The sequence below is a fragment of the Coregonus clupeaformis genome, chromosome 24 (genome assembly GCF_020615455.1).
Source record: "Coregonus clupeaformis isolate EN_2021a chromosome 24, ASM2061545v1, whole genome shotgun sequence".
Taxonomy (NCBI): Eukaryota; Metazoa; Chordata; class Actinopteri; order Salmoniformes; family Salmonidae; genus Coregonus; species Coregonus clupeaformis.
Genome location: NC_059215.1, coordinates 221,829 through 241,606, shown reverse-complemented (window position 1 = coordinate 241,606; position 19,778 = coordinate 221,829). Strand labels below are relative to the sequence as shown.

The 19,778-nt window shown below is 44.9% G+C and overlaps 1 protein-coding gene across 1 annotated transcript in view; it reads left to right on the top strand.

The window, feature by feature from the left end:
- ctnna2 (catenin (cadherin-associated protein), alpha 2) overlaps window positions 1–18,169 on the top strand; it is a 179,856-nt gene extending 161,687 nt beyond the window's left edge. Inside the window, exon 7 of the mRNA XM_045206785.1 lies at window positions 17,951–18,169. Coding sequence (XP_045062720.1) covers window positions 17,951–18,169 — 219 coding nt within the window. The remainder of the gene's footprint in view (window positions 1–17,950) is intronic.
- The last annotated feature ends 1,609 nt before the right edge of the window (window positions 18,170–19,778 follow it).

Below are 19,778 nucleotides of genomic sequence, written 5' to 3'. Positions count from 1 at the left end.
CTACATAGTGCACTACCCCGGGTCAAAAGTAGTTCACTATGTAGGGACTAGGGTGCCATTAAGGATGCAACCCATGGCGGAGGACCTTTCCTCTACTGATGTGAACTTTGAGGAGGATAGTCATAATTGACTGCCTCTGTAGCCAATGAGGTAGGTAACGATGGTCCTCTGTAGCTCAGCTGGTAGAGCACGGTGCTTGCAACGCCAATATAGTGGGGTTGATTCCCGGGACCATCCATACTTAAAATGTATGCACACATGACTGTAAGTTGCTTTGGATAAAAGTGTCTGCTAAATGTCATACAATGTATTATATTAATGAGGTCCTCATGTAGGATGAATCACATTGCTGTATCTTTCACATTTCCCGTCATCCCATTGAAGACTGGCGGACTCCACTCTCTGTTTATCAGTTAGCCCCTCACCGCTGCCATCGTTCCTGAATATCTATCACTATTTAGGGAGGATGGGAAATTCCCTATTTATCCGTAACTTCTGTCTTTCCTGTAACCTGGCTATCTCTTCGTTTACTGGACTCTCGATGTAAAGGGGAATTAAATGTATTTTCCAGAAATATTGATTCCACCACGTAATCTCAAACACACATCAAATGAGATTAGTGGACAGGAGGCAGGTCTGCTGATGACTGTGAGTGTCTGTTTGTGTGTGTCTGTCTGTGTGTGTGTGTGTGTGTGTGTGTGTGTGTGTGTGTGTGTGTGTGTGTACGTGCGTGTGTGCCTGAGTGCATGCAGGTGTGCGTGTGTGTCCTCTGAATCCCCTCAACAAAACACAAACACCCCATATAGGACAGTTGTGGGACTAACCCAGGACCGTTCTAGTCTTTTAACAGATGCTCTTACCCAGAGTGACTCCAGTACACACTACAATGACAAGGCTGACTGAACAGTAGCACACAAATGGGCAAGTGAATTTCTTTAAATATGTGAAATAGCTTTCATAGGAACGTGCTCTGTACCCCTGTGTGTGTGTGTGTGTGTGTGTGTGTGTGTGTGTGTGTGTGTTTGAGTGAATGTGCATGCCTGCATACATGTGTGCGTGCATGCATATATGTGTGTGTGTGTGTGTGTGTGAGTCAGCAGTGTGTATGTGTGGGTGTGTGTGTGTGTCTGTGTGTGTGTGTGTGTGTGTGTGTGTGTGTGTGTGTGTGTGTGTGTGTGTGTGTGTGTGTGTGTGTGTGTGTGTGTGTGTGTGTGTGTGTGTGTGTCAGTGGTGTGTGTGTGTGTGTGTGTGTGTGTGTGTCAGCAGTGTTTGTGTGTGTGTGTGTGTGTGTGCATCTCTGTGTGTGTGTGTCTCTGTGTGTGTGTCAGCAGTGTGATGTCAGGCTGTCTGAGTGTGTTAGCTAAGCTACCACTGTGTGTTACGTCACATTAATTACGCCCCACAGTCCCCTCACTCTCCATCCTTCCATCTGCCTCGGGGCCCCCACTCCGGCTGTTCTGGCACCCAATGCCCCCCCCACCCCATGCCCCCTCCCCCCAACCTCACCCTCCCAACCCTGGCTTATATGGCCAGTGAGACTGGGCCCAGCTCCAGCATGCCATTACCTAGGTTGCGTCGCAAATGGCACCCTATTCCCTATATGGTGCACTACCTTTGGGCCCTGGTCAAAAGTAGTGCACTATGTAGGGAATAGGGTGCCATTTAAAACACCTAGCGATGAGGCACGGCTGCCTTATTACACCACTGTGATTTATGATCCCAGCACCGCGTTCCAGCCTGCTGCATTAATAAACATCTCGCCATACTCATGATTCAACCTATAGATTTTTGAATCTGGGGCCTCAGCAAAACAAATTTAATCGGAAGGTCAATAAGCAGGTGTCTTTGCCAAAATGCTTCACCGGATCATTTTGTCGTGAGGGAGATACATTTTGATAAACATTATATAGGTTTTGTCAGTCAGTCCAGAAGGAGGGCTCTCCCTGCCTCCTCTCCTCCTCCTCAACTATCACGAGCAATTGTTGGTGACTTTCAGTGATAGTCTGCGGCGTGCCCGTCATGTAGACAACAACAGGGCTGTGTCCCAAATGTCACCTTATTCCTTACATAGAGCATTACTTTTGACTAGTTCATCCATATGAGCATTAGTGCAGCCCTATGGACCCTGGTCAAAATGAGTACACTATTTAGGGAATATGGTACCATTTGGGACGCAGGACAGCTTTGTTTACCACAGCGCTAGATACTGTACATCGAAAGTTGCCATGGCAACAATGTGGAGAGGATGAAAGAAGGATGGATTCCTAGTGTGAGTGCTGTAAGTATAGCAGAGGAGAGATTCAACTGGCACATATAGCGACGGATCTCATCTCACTGTCTGCAGCGAGAAAACAAAAACAATTTGAGCTCCCACCAGAGAAAGTCTTCACTTCAGGCTTCACTCCTGTGTATTGGGGAGACATTTTGTCTCCTATTACTTTTGCAAAAAGGCGAGAACACATCAAGAAAAAAACGGATCGAGAGAGGAAAAGTGGAAAAGCAATGAGATGTCAACTAGTGTAAGCCCAGGGAACTGAGGCGAAGGCATCATTTCTGGAAATAAGCTTGGTAATAGTACGAGCATATCCGTGAAGGAGGAAGGGGGAAAGAGAGTGAAGCACAGACAGCAAAGAACATTCAAATAACATGCACTGGCTTTTGAATTGTGCATTGAAGGTGTTTATTGACGGCACATCGCCCCAGAGAAAAAACGTATCAAAACTCTCTCATCCATGTCTTTGGGATTAAGTAAGACATGCCAGAGATAACATTTGGAAAATAAAACTTGTTGGAAGTGAGAGTTGGTAACGATGCCATAGTTTCTCTCCAAAGCCGACTTGATTCTTGTCAAAGCTCTGCATACACCACAAACAAATGCAGACTAGGTATGCCATGATCAAACATGCCATGATCAAGTGCCGTGATCAAATGAGTGCACACACACACATGTGCACACTGCATTAAAGGACCACCTCACTGATAATCTCCAGTACCATACCAGTGTCGTAGAGATGGGTTGTTTTCACATGTAGACTGCCCACCATCTCGCTCTGTCTCTCTCCTCTCTCTGTGTTGCTCTCTCTCTATTTCCCTCCCTCCCTATTCACCCCCCCCTCCTCCTCCCTCCCTCCCTCCCGAAATCTGAGTAAACAACCATCGGCATAGCAGTCATTTCAACTGTCTCATCAAAGCCACAGAGACACAGGCCCGGGTTATTTGTGTTATTCCTCAAACACGGTCGGTGGCAAAGGCATCTGGAGGATTGGAGTCTGATTGTTGACAGGATGTGTCCCTATTCACATGACTGCCGGTGGTCGCTGCCTCTCTTTTTTATTTCTCAGCGTGTGAAGTTTGCCTCTAATTAACATAAGTAATTCAAGTTCCGTTTATGTTTCGACTTCAATGAACTTTCTCCGAAAGATCACAGAATCAAACTTTCACTTTGCTCAATCCTTCTCTGACTCTCTCTCCTCCTATATCCTCCCCCTCTCTCTCCCCTCTCTCTCTCTCTCATCAGTCACTTTCTCTCCTCCTCTATCACCCCCCTCTCTCTCCCCCTCTCTCTCTCTCATCAGTCACTCTCTCTCCTCTCTTTCATTCCTTCCTTTTCCTTCCACTCTTTCATGAGCCGAATCACTCGCCTGTCAGTTCATCTTTATCCTGTGTAGGGCCTTTTTTTTTGCCCGGGAGCTGGGGAAGAGATGTTCTCTCCCCTCTTTCTCCCCTCTCTCTCCTTTTCTCTCTCATTTTCTCTCTATCTCTGTCTCTGTCTCTCTCTCCTTCACAGGTGCGCAGCAGTGGAGGACATTTCCTCAACGTGCCGGTACAAAGTGTCCGTACTTGAGCGGTCTCCTCTCTCCCTTCCCCTCCCTTCCTGAGGACTGATCACAATTCATGGGGCGACGAGAAATGAGAGAGTGAGAGAGAGAGTGAGAGTGAGAGAGAGAGAGAGAGAGAGAGAGAGAGAGAGAGAGAGAGAGAGAGAGAGAGAGAGAGAGAGAGAGAGAGAGAGAGAGAGAGAGAGAGAGAGAGAGAGAGAGAGAGAGAGAGAGAGAGAGAGAGAGAGAGAGAGAGAGAGAGAGAGAGAGAGAGAGAGAGAGAGAGAATCATGTTTACATGTTTATCAGGCTTTATACCAAATCCGGTTGTAATGAGACTAAATGGAATCCTAATGAGATGTAGAGAGGGCATGTACAGCAACGTGAACTCCAGGAAGTGTGGGAAGTGGCTTGGTAGCTCCATGTGAAATGATTTGAGGCATGTTCTCTTCCTTCTCAACGATCCATTTAGCTTAGTTACCTGCTGTTTTGACTTATTCATGTTTGTTAGCTGTGCGTCATTCCCCCTTTTTATGAAATAATGATTGAAACATACCATACTGGTTTATTTAGAAATTACAGGTCAGTATAGTATACTGTACCATATACTGTAGCTACCTCACATAACGGTAACTAACACACTTTTGTACATCGCGCTGTTCCATACATTTGAACTTATTTTAGCGCCCTAAAAACGTAATACTTCCAGGTCAACTGTAATATGAATACCATTGTAAAGCAGAATTTCTCCCCTTTCCAGCAAAGTCAATGACGAGACCTTCATGCTGCCCGTCTCTTCATGATTGAAGAAAGAAATGGCACATTGGTTTTCTTACCCTGTAAGCAGTGTATGGACAAGGTATGACATAAATCCATGCTTTGGTTTTATTTCCCTGGCAGTGGCTCTAAATGCTAATGTTTTAGCATTTGTGGCACAAATCCCACTCAAGTCATGGGACTGATATTAGCATTTTTCATGCCCCATGTCCAAATTATTTGAGTATCTCAAATTGATTGTGAAGCTCATTAAGTCATTTATAGATGATTTGAACATGATGCGTGAAAAATACTAATATCGAATGGGATTTGTGCCACAAATGCTAAATGGGATTTATGCCAAGAATACATTTGGAAACAGTGCCTGGGAAACTAAACCAAATCATGGATTGTTGTCATACCTTGTCCATAGACTGCGTACAAAATAATGTCATTTTGTAATTTGGGTGAACTATCTCTTTAATTTGAAACCTCTGTCAGAAGGCCTAAGTAACACTATCATAACAATGTTTAATTAATGATACAAACCATGTATTAGGTGAGCCAATTGGCTAGCTTTAAGCATTGTTTGTATCAAAACACTGTAAAGCCACCTGGCATAAGCTGACACAAGCTGTCATGACTGTTCTTGACAGTTATGCCAGTGTTATGTAGCCCTTATGTAGTGTTATGTAGCTCAAGGATTCCACTAAAGTGTAACCAGGCCTTACAGTATAGTACTTGGTCTACCAGTTTGACATTGACTCTATACGGTGCATCTGTTTACTCCTGTTGATGAGCATATTGAGCAGTGTCGGCTTAATAGATATATTTTAAAGTATTTTTGTGACCTTCCGTCTTCATCTCCACTGACCGATTCTGCGCCTTGAAAGCAGTCACACCGTCTGCAGCATCAACACCCCCCCCCTTTCCCTCCCTACTTTGAGAAAGCAAAGCAAAGGCCCAAGTCGTATTCATTTCTCTATTCCGCGATATAGGGGACCTCGCGGGGAGTTGAAATGTTTTGAGAGAGGCAGGCTGTCTCTACCCCCCTCCGCTCATTTGTCCACGCATCACAACAGTATTTTCACTCCCTCTCCATCTCCTCATCAAATATTCAGGCTCTGCCAATAGTTTACCTCACTTTACACCATGGTAATGTGGTAAAAGCTCCCTCCTGCAACATTTGACGCGGCTACTGCTAATAGGTGGCTCCTGCGGTGACCGTTTTGATAGCCATCACTTACTCCAGTTTACTTTGTTGTTTCACATGATGAAAAAAGACAAGCAAAAGTGGATTGACAGACATTTGCGTTATCATCTCCAACCCTCTCTAACTCTCAAAGACTTCCTCTTGAAGATTGACACGGTTCATGTGGTCAGAGCGCTGAGCATACTTGAAGTACCATGAGAAATGTTAGACTTCAGTGTCCATATTCATAGAACGTATCAGAGTAGGAGTGCTGGTCTAGTATCAGTTTTGCCTTTTAGATCACAATGAATGAATGAAAACATGGACTGCGGCGACCTGATCCTAGATCTGTACTCCTACCATGAGACGATTTGTGAATTCGGGCCCAGACCTCATTGCGTGAATTTTCTGTCAACCTGACACGTCACCATTTCCAGCTCTTTGATTCAGTGATAACCCGGCGACACACATAATTGTTGCTGGATATAGCCAGATGCCAATGGCATGATTCAACTGAGCAGGAACCAAAAGGACAACAAAAAAAGGTTTTGATCCAATGGCAGGAAACATAGAGACACGCTGACTCACAAAGTGTTTCTGAAAACCTTTAATACGCTGTGAAGTGAGCTGCAGTGACTAAAGCCCTCTTCCCATACTCCCGGTTCTCTTTGGGAGCCTAAGAGTCATAGATTCCCACTGCCGAAACTGCCCTGGGAGAGAGGGGCACATGAAGGCTTTAATGATTGGTGCCCGCCCATGGGGCCAACCCAGAGACCGGGCATACACACGCAGACACGCAGACACGCAGACACGCAGGCACGCAGGCACACATGCACACACACACACACACACACACACACACACACACACACACACACACACACACACACACACACACTCTCGCTCTCTCTTTCTCTCTCTCTCTCTCTCTCTCTCTCTCTCTCTCTGTTTCTCTCTTGGCAGGCAAATGCCACTTTGATAAAGGTCACCTCTGGAAACAAGATCAGCATATTATGGGATTCAGTACTATTTATTCCTTATTTCTGTTGTTTTTATCTTCCTTCTTCCTTCGCCTTGTGGGGTTTTTGAAAACATCAGAGAAGAGAGCGTGTCGCTGACGCACGGACTGTGCAACGCCTAGGGCTCGTCCAATTGAATTCAGATAATTTCAAAAACAGAGAAAAGGCATGGACTGTTCATGTTTGGCATACAATTAAAACTCATTAAAGCTCATTAATAGTGATGTCATGGGACTTACAATGGTCAAGTGGAAGGAAATAGAATACAATGATTTTGAACTGGATGCGTAGTTACATTAGAGTGGGAGGCATGCCAGTAGGGACCACAGACCGAAACATTGCCCTTAAGTGTTTGGATTGGATTTGACCTTACTTTTCTTTGACATTGTGTTCAAAGGGCCCTCCTTATTAAGGGCCACTTGAGCTTGATTGTACACAACATTGAATCAAGTCAGACTTTTGCCAAGTATTATCTTACCTGTAACCTTTCACTGGCTCCACTCTCCATTCATAACCTCAGAGATAGTAGTATTAACTTGGACCATCTATTACTTTTGTGAGGATGGCTCAGCGCTGTACAATGCAATACTCAGCGAGTGGGCTCAGCAGCACTGCATTGGCTTGGGCTATCATCTGCTGCTTCAGTGGAGCTAAAATGGGCATAAGCTGTATTAAAGCAGAGGTCTGTGGAGTGTAATGGAGAGACGTTGAGAGCAAGAGGGCGAGAGAGCGAGATACTTACCTCTGAGGGCCCAGCCAGTGTCTCCTGAAGCAGAGAGAGATTACAGGTGTGTTGTCTTCACAAAGAAACGCATCATTTTTAAGAGCCAGTCAGTCATACATAGGATCCTGCCATTCTTCCTCCGCTCTGTCACCAAACACATTGCTTGGTGAGTAAAATACCAAAAGAAAATCTGGATGCAAACCTCTCACCTTGGTTTGCAGCCTGGATTGGAACAAACACTTTTCTCCCCTTCATTATGCTTGGCTCTTTATTCCTTAGCAGGAATTTTATTAATTCAGTTCATTCTCATTATTGGGTGACATTTACCATTTGCGTGATTACAGCAGACTTAATCCAGGGGTTGTCGTGGCGGCGATTCTCTCTTCATTAATTGAACGCTTCCCACGTAACAAAGGAAACGCCTGATTGAACGGCCAAGAGGATCAGCTGCTCTGCCGCTCTGTTTTGATGGGGATAGTGATGGTGACATTGGTGCGTCACACTATCAACTATGGAGAATAAACCAAATATTACTTTGTTCGCAGAAGCTCAGATTCCATGACAACCAACTCCACCACTGGTGCCATCGTGAGACAGTAAGCATACAGTGACCCGGAGCGAGCCATGCACCCTTCATTAGCGTAATCAATCAGATAGGGAGGACAATGTGACTAACCCCCCCGTTGGGTGGTGGAGGCCCACGGCCAGTTTTGTCACTGGGCATCACACTCATTGTCCAACCAGCCCCATGCAATGCGTGGGTGGGTGTGTTTGGACCTGGAGGGCCAAGCATTCAGAGAGTGGACGAGTCAAGCTTTTGTCAAGATTTTCTCCCAAGTACCCCTTGGGAAAAGCTTGAAGGCTCTCCCTGAAGCATTAGCGTACCCATGTTGTGGTCATTGTCTAACCAGCCCCTATTCGTGGGTGAATGAGAACCTGGAGGGCGAAGCAATGGAAGGGTCAAGTTTTGCTACATTTTGTCCAAGTACCAGTGGGGAACTGCTCCAGGGCTCCCATAAATGTCAGAGTGTTCAGTGTTTTGGTGAGCACATGTGACATAGGCCTAGATGACATTCTCAATGGCCCAAAGTGGGGTCGAAGTAGGACCCAGCCAATGGTCTGAGGTGACCATAGCACTGCCCACTGATCTGATGGACAGTGGCGAGGGGGGAAAGACGAGACTAGGGCTGACATACTTACATACTATCTTAGGCCATATGGGATAATTTACCTTTGCAAAAGCACCAATGTCCTTGTTTACCTTTTCTGTCTTTTATTCAACGTTTTACAACGCAATTTCTTGACCTCCTGGTTACCTCTTACTTCTCAAAGGTTTTTGGCCATCACCTTCCCAGAACCTCATATCTTTCAATAGCTATGGGTAGGGATCCTTTGAAAAAGAGATGACTATCTCAATGGGTCTCACCTGGTTAAATAGACTAAATGATTAACCGTCTGACCTTCACCTTGGTCCATTTCTAAACAGGAAATGTATCACTGTCACTGGGGACATACTCTCATTGAGTCAGACAACATTCAACTCTTCATTTCTGCCTTGTAGCATTACTCCATGTGACCAGCACCATATAGAGGTCAGGTTCTGACAGTTTGTTCCAACCTGTTGCTTCAGTCTTTTGTTTTCTTATTCCATCCTTTGATAAGGCTTAGACGTCTCATGGGAAACTATTCCTAAGGAATCTATATCACAATATCCAACCAGAGAACATAAGTGACAAAAGTTAATCAAATCAAATGTTATTTGTCACATGCTTCGTAAACAACAGTTGTAGACTAACTTACTTACTTACGGGTCCTTTTCCAACAATGCAGAGTTAAAGATAAAACATTATAATAGAAATAGTGACATGAGGAATGAATACACAGTGAATACCGAATAACAATAACAAGTAAAAAATAACATGGCTATATACTGGAAGTACCAGTACCGAGTCGATGTGCAGGAGTACAAGGGAATTGAGGTAGCTATGTACTCTACATATAGGTAGGGGCAAAGTGAATAGGCAACATGATACATAACAGACTGAGCTGTAGTATGTGGAGCAGTAGCAGCAGTGTACTGTATGTGGTGAGTGTGTGTGTGTGTATGAGTGTATGTGTGGCTTGAGTATGCATGTGTGCACATGTTATGTGTGTGTGGGTGTATGTAGTGTGTGTGTGTGTGTATGTGTGTGTTGGGTTGTCAGTTGAAGTATGTGTGAGTTTGTGGGTAGAGTTCAGTGTGTGTGCATAGATTCAGTGCAAGAAAGTTAGTTCAAAAAAGGGTCAATGCAGGTAGTTCGGGTAACCATTTCATTAGTTATTTAGAGGTGTTATGGATTGGCGGTAGAAGCTGTTCAAGGTCCTGTTGGTTCCAGACTTGGTGCAATTGTACCGCTTGCAGTGCGGTAGCAGAGAGAACAGTCTATGGCTTGGGTGGCTGGAATCTTTGAAAATGTTTTGGCCTTCCTCTGACACCGCCTGGTATAGAAGTCTTCCATGGCAGGGAGCTCGGCCCTAGTGATGTACTGGGCTGTACTCACCACACTATGTAGCGCCTTGCGGTCGGGTGCCTTGCAGTTGCCGTACCACGTGTTGATGCAGCCAGTCAAGATGCTCTCAATGGTGCAGCTGTAGAACTTTTTGAGGATCTGAGGGCCCATGCCAAATCCTTTCAGCCTCCTGAGGGGGAAGAGGCCCTTGTGCCCTCTTCACAACTGTGGGTGTGTGTGGACCATGTTTATTTCTTAGTGATGTGGACACCGAGGAACTTGAAGCTCTCGACCCACTCCACTACAGCCCCATCGTTGTGGATGGGGGCGTGTTCACCCCTCTGTTTCCTGTAGTCCACGATCAACTCTTTTGTTTTGCTTACATTGAGGGAGAGGTTGATGAAAGCTGTGGACGAGGACTAAATTGACACTAGAGAGGTGCAATGAGAATGGATTCAACCGTCACCAATTATTGTTAAAGGGCCCTGGGCCTTTGTCAAAACTGGATGCTGCAACCCCCCTGCCCCTCTCTCTCCCTACCATTCCCTCCTTTCCCTACTCAGAGCAATCACAACAAACTGACACCCTGCTCGGAATAACAACAAAGTTTATTCCTTAGGGCAAATCTCTCCTCTACTGTTTTATCATCCATCTTGTAAAGAACATATCATCTTCAGCTGTTCTTCACCCCCCCCCCAAGAGACTTTTCTTCAGTGATGTGAGATCCCCTCCAGCGTATTGTGGCTTTGCTGCATTCCCTTTTGTCTTCTTAAATCAAGGAGTCCCAGTCTCCATTGTCCCATCTAATCTCCTGTGCCTACATCTCTTTGCCAAAGAGCAATGCCGGCTGCTTTTTATTCATTTCCTTTACCGTTCTTGTAAGCATATGTCACTTTGAGCCTTACTATAGGTACACTCTTAGAAAAAAAGGTGCTATCTAGAACCTGAAAGGGTTCTTCGGCTGTCCCCATAGCAGAAACCCTTTGAAGAATACTTTTTGGTTCCAAGTAGAACCCTATTGGGTTCCATGTAGAACCCTTTCCCCAGAGGGTTCAACATGGAACCTAAAATAGTTCCACCTGGAACCAAAAAGGGTTCTATCTGGAACCAGAAATGGTTCTCCTATGGGGACAGCCGAATAACCCCTTTGAAATCATTTTTCTAAGTGTACTTTACTGGATGTGTTGCAGAATGCACGCTATCCACATCCACCACCAATTAGTATGCAATTGCAAATTAGAAAAAAAGTAATATATATATATATATACTGTATATTGTCAGCTGAGATGTATCAATATTTTAATGTCTATGTTATATATCCCCAATTATATTCTCTATTCAAAGATATTTAGATTTAGCCAAGGATAGGGAGGTATAGATACATATATTACCCCATCTCCTCTTGTGCATCTCGACTAGATACAGTGAGGGAAAAAAGTATTTGATCCCCTGCTGATATTGTACGTTTGCCCACTGACAAAGAAATTATCAGTCTATAATTTTAATGGTAGGTTTATTTGAAGAATAACAAGACAGAATAACAAAAACAAAATCCAGAAAAACGCATGTCAAAAATGTTATGAATTGATTTGCATTTTAATGAGGGAAATAAGTATTTGACACCTCTGCAAAACATGACTTAGTACTTGGTGGCAAAACCCTTGTTGGCAATCACAGAGGTCAGACGTTTCTTGTAGTTGGCCACCAGGTTTGCACACATCTCAGGTGGGATTTTGTCCCACTCTTCTTTGCAGATCTTCTCCAAGTCATTAAGTTTTTGAGGCTGACGTTTGGCAACTCGAACCTTCAGCTCCCTCCACATATTTTCTATGGGATTAAGGTCTGGAGACTGGCTAGGCCACTCCAGGACCTTAATGTGCTTCTTCTTGAGCCACTCCTTTGTTGCCTTAGCCGTGTGTTTTGGGTCATTGTCATGCTGGAATACCCATCCACGACCCATTTTCAATGCCCTGGCTGAGGGAAGGAGGTTCTCACCCAAGATTTGACGGTACATGGCCCCGTCCATCGTCCCTTTGATGCGGTGAAGTTGTCCTGTCCCCTTAGCAGAAAAACACCCCCAAAGCATAATGTTTCCACCTCCATGTTTGACGGTGGGGATGGTGTTCTTGGGATCATAGGCAGCATTCCTCCTCCTCCAAACACGGCAAGTTTTTGGTCTCATCTGACCACAATACTTTCACCCAGTTCTCCTTTGAATCATTCAGATGTTCATTGGCAAACTTCAGCCTGTATATGTGCTTTCTTGAGCAGGGGGACCTTGCGGGCGCTGCAGGATTTCAGTCCTTCACGGCGTAGTGTGTTACCAATTGTTTTCTTGGTGACTATGGTCCCAGCTGCCTTGAGATCATTGACAAGATCCTCCCGTGTAGTTCTGGGCTGATTCCTCACCATTCTCATGATCATTGCAACTCCACGAGGTGAGATCTTGCATGGAGCCCCAGGCCGAGGGAGATTGACAGTTATTTTGTGTTTCTTCCATTTGCGAATAATTGCACCAACTGTTGTCACCTTCTCACCAAGCTGCTTGGCGATGGTCTTGTAGCCCATTCCAGCCTTGTGTAGGTCTACAATCTTGTCCCTGACATCCTTGGAGAGCTCTTTGGTCTTGGCCATGGTGGAGAGTTTTGAATCTGATTGATTGATAGCTTCTGTGGACAGGTGTCTTTTATACAGGTAACAAACTGAGATTAGGAGCACTCCCTTTAAGAGTGTGCTCCTAATCTCAGCTCAGCTCATACTTATTTCCCTCATTCAAATGCACATCAATTTATAACATTTTTGACATGCATTTGTTGTTATTCTGTGTCTCACTGTTCAAATAAACCTACCATTAAAATTATAGACTGATCATGTCTTTGTCAGTGGGCAAACATACAAAATCAGCAGGGGATCAAATACTTTTTTCCCTCACTGTATTACCAGCCAACTGTTACAAAGAGCCGATAAGAGACAACTTGAGTAATGATATTGTTTCTGGTTGGCAGGAGCGAAAGGGCCCCTACTTTCCACCTGAATCTGTAATCTGCAGCTAAACAGCATTATTCACTAACACATCTACCGGCAAAGTAGTAATTGTCCAAGTGACTTATCTCGAGAGAGCGAATGAAAAAAGAGAGAGACAAAACATAAACAACAATCAAGAAGACAAACAGACTGACAATCCTGGGAGGAAATCACAGATGAACTTGCAATTTCTGCCGCGGCACTCCGCAGTCTTTTTCTGTGGCTCCCTAAAAATAGCAGCTAGGCCGCTATTGGAAAGATTGGGCTGTGTCTATGGCTGGGGGAGTGTGTGTGGGACTCTATGTGTTGTGCTTGTGTGTGTATGGTTCATGTGTGTGTGCATGCACACGTGTGTGTGTGTGTTTGTGTGTATAATGGTTGTGCGTGCCTGTGTGTATTCATTTGTGCATTTGTCTGTGTGTGTGTGTGTGTGTGTGCGTGTGCGTGTGCGCGTGTGCGTGTGCGTGTGTGTGTGTGTGTGTGTGTGTGTGTGTGTGTGTGTGTGTGTGTGTGTGTGTGTGTGTGTGTGTGTAGCGGCAGTAAAGCACAGCACAGAAGCCCTGGATGAGTCAGCAAAAGGAGCACACTGTTCTCTCCCAGTCTAAATGATGTATGACATGGTCGTCCGTGGGTGGGATGGAAGGCAGGGTGCAATTACATTACACCTTGGTAAAGAGAGAGAGAAGGAGAGAAAGGGAAAATAAAATGTGAGAAAAGAGGAGATGGTGAAATAAGCAACAGGTCCAGGCTCTGCGTGGGCGAGACACACACGCACACACAAACACACACACACACACCTCTCAACATGTAGCTAGTGCTTGGGGCAGTGGTCTCTGTGGCATGGCATTTTTTGTCCCAGCGTGGAGGTGATTGCAGCTCTGAATACACAAGCCCTGTTGTGACTCAGTGTAAAGAGGTTGACAAGTCCTGACACTCAGTGTGGCTGTGGGCGCTGGTCAAAAGTGGTGCACTATGTAGGGGAAAGGGTGCCATTTAGGACACACACTGAGCAAAGAAGTTGACAAGTTTCCTCCTAGCTTTGCTTTTCCATTTGTGTCTAGCCATTTCTCCTTGGTTGTTTGTGAAGGCTATGATAGGCTATGATATGTCCTCCAGATGATTTGTTTTGTTGTTGGCTTTAGGTACCGACCAGAATTCATTCTTTCTTTGCCATGTCAATAGCCAGCAAATGGTCATATGATGATAGTGTACTTCAGTTCCCGGTATACTTCAGATGAACATAGACATAGTCACAGTATAAAAGTTGAGCCTACAATATCTGAGTGCACATAACATTATTTATACCTGGCCAGTGTAACTCAGACACCTTTTTTTGTCTTTTACCTGGTCTGTTGAAGTTGAAACACCCCTGTGAAGACAGCAATTGGACATATCCCAATTGGAAGGTAGCTACTGTAGGTATTTATTTCTGCCACATGGTCTTAAAGGGATACTTCAGGATTTTGGCAATGGTAATTAGAGGTAGTTTCGCGAGCCAATGCTAACTAGTATTAGCGCTAACGCTAGTTAGCATTGGCTTGTGAAACTACCTCTAACTTCCTTCATATTGGGTACAGAGACATACAAATGGTATCCACAAGTTAATCTGACTCTGGGGAAGTAGATAAAGGGCCTCATTGCCAAATCCTAAAGTATCTCTTTAAACTAGACCACAAACTGCTATACAGACTTAAACTGATAAAATGAGTCCCTTGGGGAATCAGGCGCTCAGTATTTGGGTTCCGGAGGCGCCAACCAGTGAATGTGAATGTAGGCCAGTGCTTGTATAGGAGGCAGGGTAGTATTAGTGGTACCTGAGAGAGAGTGTTATTAATAATATGACCAGAGCCACTACCGTCCTGCTGTCTCACAAGTCCTTTCTCTCTCCCCTCTTTTTCTCTATCTCTGACCCTCTTTCTCTCTCTCTTCTCCTCACCCTCTCTCTATTTCTCTCATTTTCTCTCTATCTTTATCTGTCTCTTCCCCTTGCTGTGGCTGAATTCGTCCCATATTATCTCTCTCGCTCTCAATTCAATTCAATTCAATTTAAGGGCTTTATTGGCATGGTAAACATATGTTAACATTGCCAAAGCAAGTAAAATAGATAGTAAACAAAAGTGAAATAAACAATAAATATTAACAGTAAACATTACACTCAGAAGTTCCAAACTAATAAAGACATTTCAAATGTCATATTATGTCTATATACAGTGTTGTAACAATGTGCAAATAGTTAAAGTACAAATGGGAAAATAAATCAACATAAATATGGGTTGCATTTACAATGGTGTTTGTTCTTCACTGGTTGGCCTTCTCTCTCTCTCTCTCTCTCTCTCTCTCTCTCTCTCTCTCTCTCTCTCTCTCTCTCTCTCTCTCACTCTCTCTCTCTCTCTCTCTCTCCCTGCCTGTGTAAAGTAGGTTATGTGTAACAATGACACAGGCCCCACCATTATCCTCCATCCCATCTTTATTATGCAGGATTAGAGGCATGAGTGGAGCCTGAACGTAGCTCACTGTCCAGGCTCTGAACGCAACTCATTGTTACCATTCACTTGCTTCTGCTACTACCACCCCAAAAACATACATTTTAGTTTTGTTATGTATGCTTTTTGGGGGATGTTTTTTGGTTCACATTTTTTGGTTGATTTACAAATCAGATCAATCCAATGTTATGTAGCTTAGCTCATGGGCAGCAGGCTGCGACGGCGTCCTCTGTTGAACCCTGAAGGCGAGCAGGGAGAGCGAGCTACTTCAACCTGAATCACTTCTGTAAATATTCTGCGCCCATTAATAAATCGGGGATATGTAAAAAAAAACTTTTAAAAAAACACACAACAAACAGTGTCACCCCAAGCAACGGTATCAGAGCGGTTCCACGTCATGCAACGCTGAAACGTAATAAAGACATTACGTCTCTGACTGCAGACAGTTTAATCCTGCCTCTAGCGCTACTGTTGCTTGGGCATTCCCATTGTTCCCTCCATCTCCCACACTGAAGAAAACGAGATAAGGCAAACTTTAATTAATGCCTGTATTACCGGAATGCATGACATCGCTTTTTCGCGCGGCTAGCATGTTTGTTCGATACAAACAATATAAACACAACCATCTAGCCCCATTCTTAAGGCTCGCTGTCTTGGTAATGTCCTCCCAAAGCCAATGGATTGTGCTTACCAAGCCTGCGAAGCCGGAGACTCTTAATAAGAAACAAGATGAGATGACATTAAGGCAGAGAAAACAGTGATAATGATGGAGCATTATGGGCAGGATGGAGATGGATATGACTCTCGACCCGCCATGTCTAATACCATCTGTGTTGTTGCTCTCGTTCTCGCACACACAGAGCAGTGGCCTGGAATGGGTGTCCCACTCAGAGGGCTGGGTTGTCACTTCAGGGTTTCAGACAAAGCCATCAGCTCGATGTCTCTCTGTCTGTGTGCGTGTGGAAGTCGCTCCGGATAAGAGTCTGCTAAATGGCTAAAATGTTAATTATAAATGTGTGTGTGTGCTCTGTGTCTCCCGTCAATGTGATAGCACCCTGCTGTCCTTTAGAATAGGCTTCACTTGCTAGACTAGACATTGTGGCTAAACCGCTTTGTGGAAAATAGATGCCGTCTAGCTGCGACAGAAACAAATTAGCAGTTGAAGACAGTAGTCATTGAACGGCGCTGTATTTTGCATTCAATTAGGCCCGACTGGAACTGTTTTCAACCATAATGTGCAGTACAACCGACATAAACACACACACACACACACACACGCACATACACACACACACACACACACACCTAAGGGATTTAGGGCCCGGCCCGGGTGTAACTCTTAGGTGCTTCTTTACTAATAAACACTGCCTACCCGGCGTTACTTCTCCCTCTTAAAAACCCCACCGCGCCACAAACTGCTGTCGAAGGGATATTGAAATTGTATGGCCGTAAAACGTAATACCTTCGCCATCAATATGGAAATTTTTGTTCTTACCTGCTGTACAGATCATAAAAAAATATATTTTGCGGATACTTCCAATAATAAAAGCTGGGGGCTTCGCCTCATGGCCCCTGTGTCTCTTCACTCTTCACTCTGTGCTTAAAGGCCCCATAAAGCGGTACGGGTCTGGTACTAGGACCCTGAAGCTTGAAGGTGACCTTTCCTCCACTCAGCCTCTGGCTCTACCACCTACCGCTGACAGATTGCACTGAGCCGTCTGCTACCACGGTCCTCACTGCCAAATGTGTTCGCTAGCTCTTTGTTAGGCATTGGTACACTCGTTTTCTGTTCAACTCCCTACCTCTAACTATCTCCTGCTGTTGTGGCACTGAGATATCTCTCTCTCTCTCTCTCTCTCTCTCTCTCTCTCTCTCTCTCTCTCTCTCTCTCTCTCTCTCTGTCTCTCTCATTCTTTTAATCTTTCTTTCTTTCTTTCTTTCTTTCTTTCTTTCTTTCTTTCTTTCTTTCTTTCTTTCTTTCTTTCTTTCTTTCTTTCTTTCTTTCTTTCTTTCTTTCTTTCTTTCTTTATTTTTTCTCTCTCTCTCCCTGAGAGAGAGTGTCATTAAGCCTTTGTTACCAATAATATATTTCAGGGACAACCTATTCCAAACAAACAGCTACGATAAATGTTTTATGTAACTTGTGGGTGACAGCAGAAACATATCTTAACCTGACCTCCCTCTCTCTCTCTCTCTCTCTCTCTCTCTCTCTCTCTCTCTCTCTCTCTCTCTCTCTCTCTCTCTCTCTCTCTCTCAGACCTTGGTTAATTAGATAAAGGAGTGACATGCTCCACTCTGAATACTATACAGTCTCTTTGGGTACAAAGTTCAAAAGTGCAACATCATTCAAAAGTTGACTCTTGGTTAATAAGATAAAGGAGTGACATGCTCCACTCTGTTGGTTAGCCTGTTTCTGACCTCCCTCTCTCCTTTCCTCCCAATCAGAACAAGATCATCCTGGACCCGCTGACGTTCAGCGAGGCGCGTTTCCGCCCCTCCCTGGAGGAGCGCCTGGAGAGCATCATCAGCGGCGCCGCACTCATGGCCGACTCGTCCTGCACCCGCGACGACCGCCGCGAGCGCATCGTGGCTGAGTGCAATGCCGTCCGGCAGGCCCTGCAAGACCTGCTGAGCGAGTACATGAACAATGTGAGTACCCCTTGAAGAGGATTTTGGCTTTACCTCATATAAACACACAAACATACACAAGCACATGTGCATGTATACACACACACACACACACACACACACACACACACACACACACACACACACACACACACACACACACACACACACACACACACACACCCCTGTCCAGACACACCTTTCCTCAGATACACATGCTGCTACTGTTTGTACCGCTCATTCCTTCTATGTCTTGTTTAAATATTCACTGCAACCACACACACACACACACACACACACACACACACACACACACACACACACACACACACACACACACACACACACACACACACACACACACACACACACACACCACAGCTCCACTCCGCACATTACCCCATCTATTCTTCTTTCAGCTCCAGACAATTCCCCACTCTCCCTTTTACCACTAACTTGCCCACTTGTCTAGTTTTACTCTGTTGAAATCCATCCTCCTCTATTCTACTGTGTGATAGTGGACTGTAATTTGAAGTGCACAGCATGACATGGGCGATAAGAACGCCATTTTGTCTCCCAGTGGCATTCCTCACACATAAAATGGCATTCCTCACTATAAATCTCCTCAGTTACCAACCCCCTGGTTGGGCCGTTAGATAACCCCCTAATGGCCTTGACTCTGTAGGTGAGTTATGCAGTGAAGGAAGACTGGCTGCATCCACATTGCATTCATGTGTTTCACTCACTGCACCAGGTTAGTGTGTGCTTTGCTGTGCTCAGCGTCCATCGAAATGGGGGCTCTATCGTGTCATTTCGGCCTTGTGTTGGGTTGGCCTACAGGGCTTAGTTTTGCAACTGGGTGACCATTTTGGATATATTAAGTGCATCATGAATGAAGTTTCAGTGGTTGTGGTGGCGATGGTGCAATGAATTGTCAGTTATTACTTAAAGGGCCCTAGTCGTTGAAGAGGGTCCCTCTGAACTTTCTTTATCTTTATGTCCTCCTCCTCTTTCTCTCTCTCTGAAAGCTTCTGTAGTCATTAGCAGTAGCAGAGAGCTCGGGCTCCGAGGCTTTTGAATCCCTTGTTGATCTAAAGTAGCTCATCAGCACTACCAGCGTCCCCTGGGCCCAACTAGTGCGTTTACCAAAGTAATGGCCACCCACAGTCTCACAGTGGAAACAGGCATGGGGACAACAAATAAGTGTTCTGTGTTGCCTCCATTCTGTCTGTGACAGTTAGAATGATAGTTCATGGGCGGCAGGTAGCCTAGTGGTTAGAGAAGCGAGCTAACAACCAGAGGGTTGCACATTCAAATCCCGGGTCTGATGGGAAACATCTGGCGGGAATTGAGCTGGCAACCGTAGGGTTTCTCGTATCAAATCCTAGATGCCATCGCCTGTCGTTTTGCCCTTGAGCAAGGCACTTAACCCCCCTCAACAACTGCTCCACAGGTGCCAAACTATGGCATGCTCCCTGTGTGTCTTTTGGCGGGATTGCGATAAAGTCAAATTTCCATTGGACCTTGTGTATTATTTGACGAATTATCTTAATCTCACACTTCATTTCGATAGTCCCCTGTACAGTCGTGGTCAAAAGTTTTGAGAATGACACAACTATTGGTCTTCACAAAGTTTGCTGCTTCA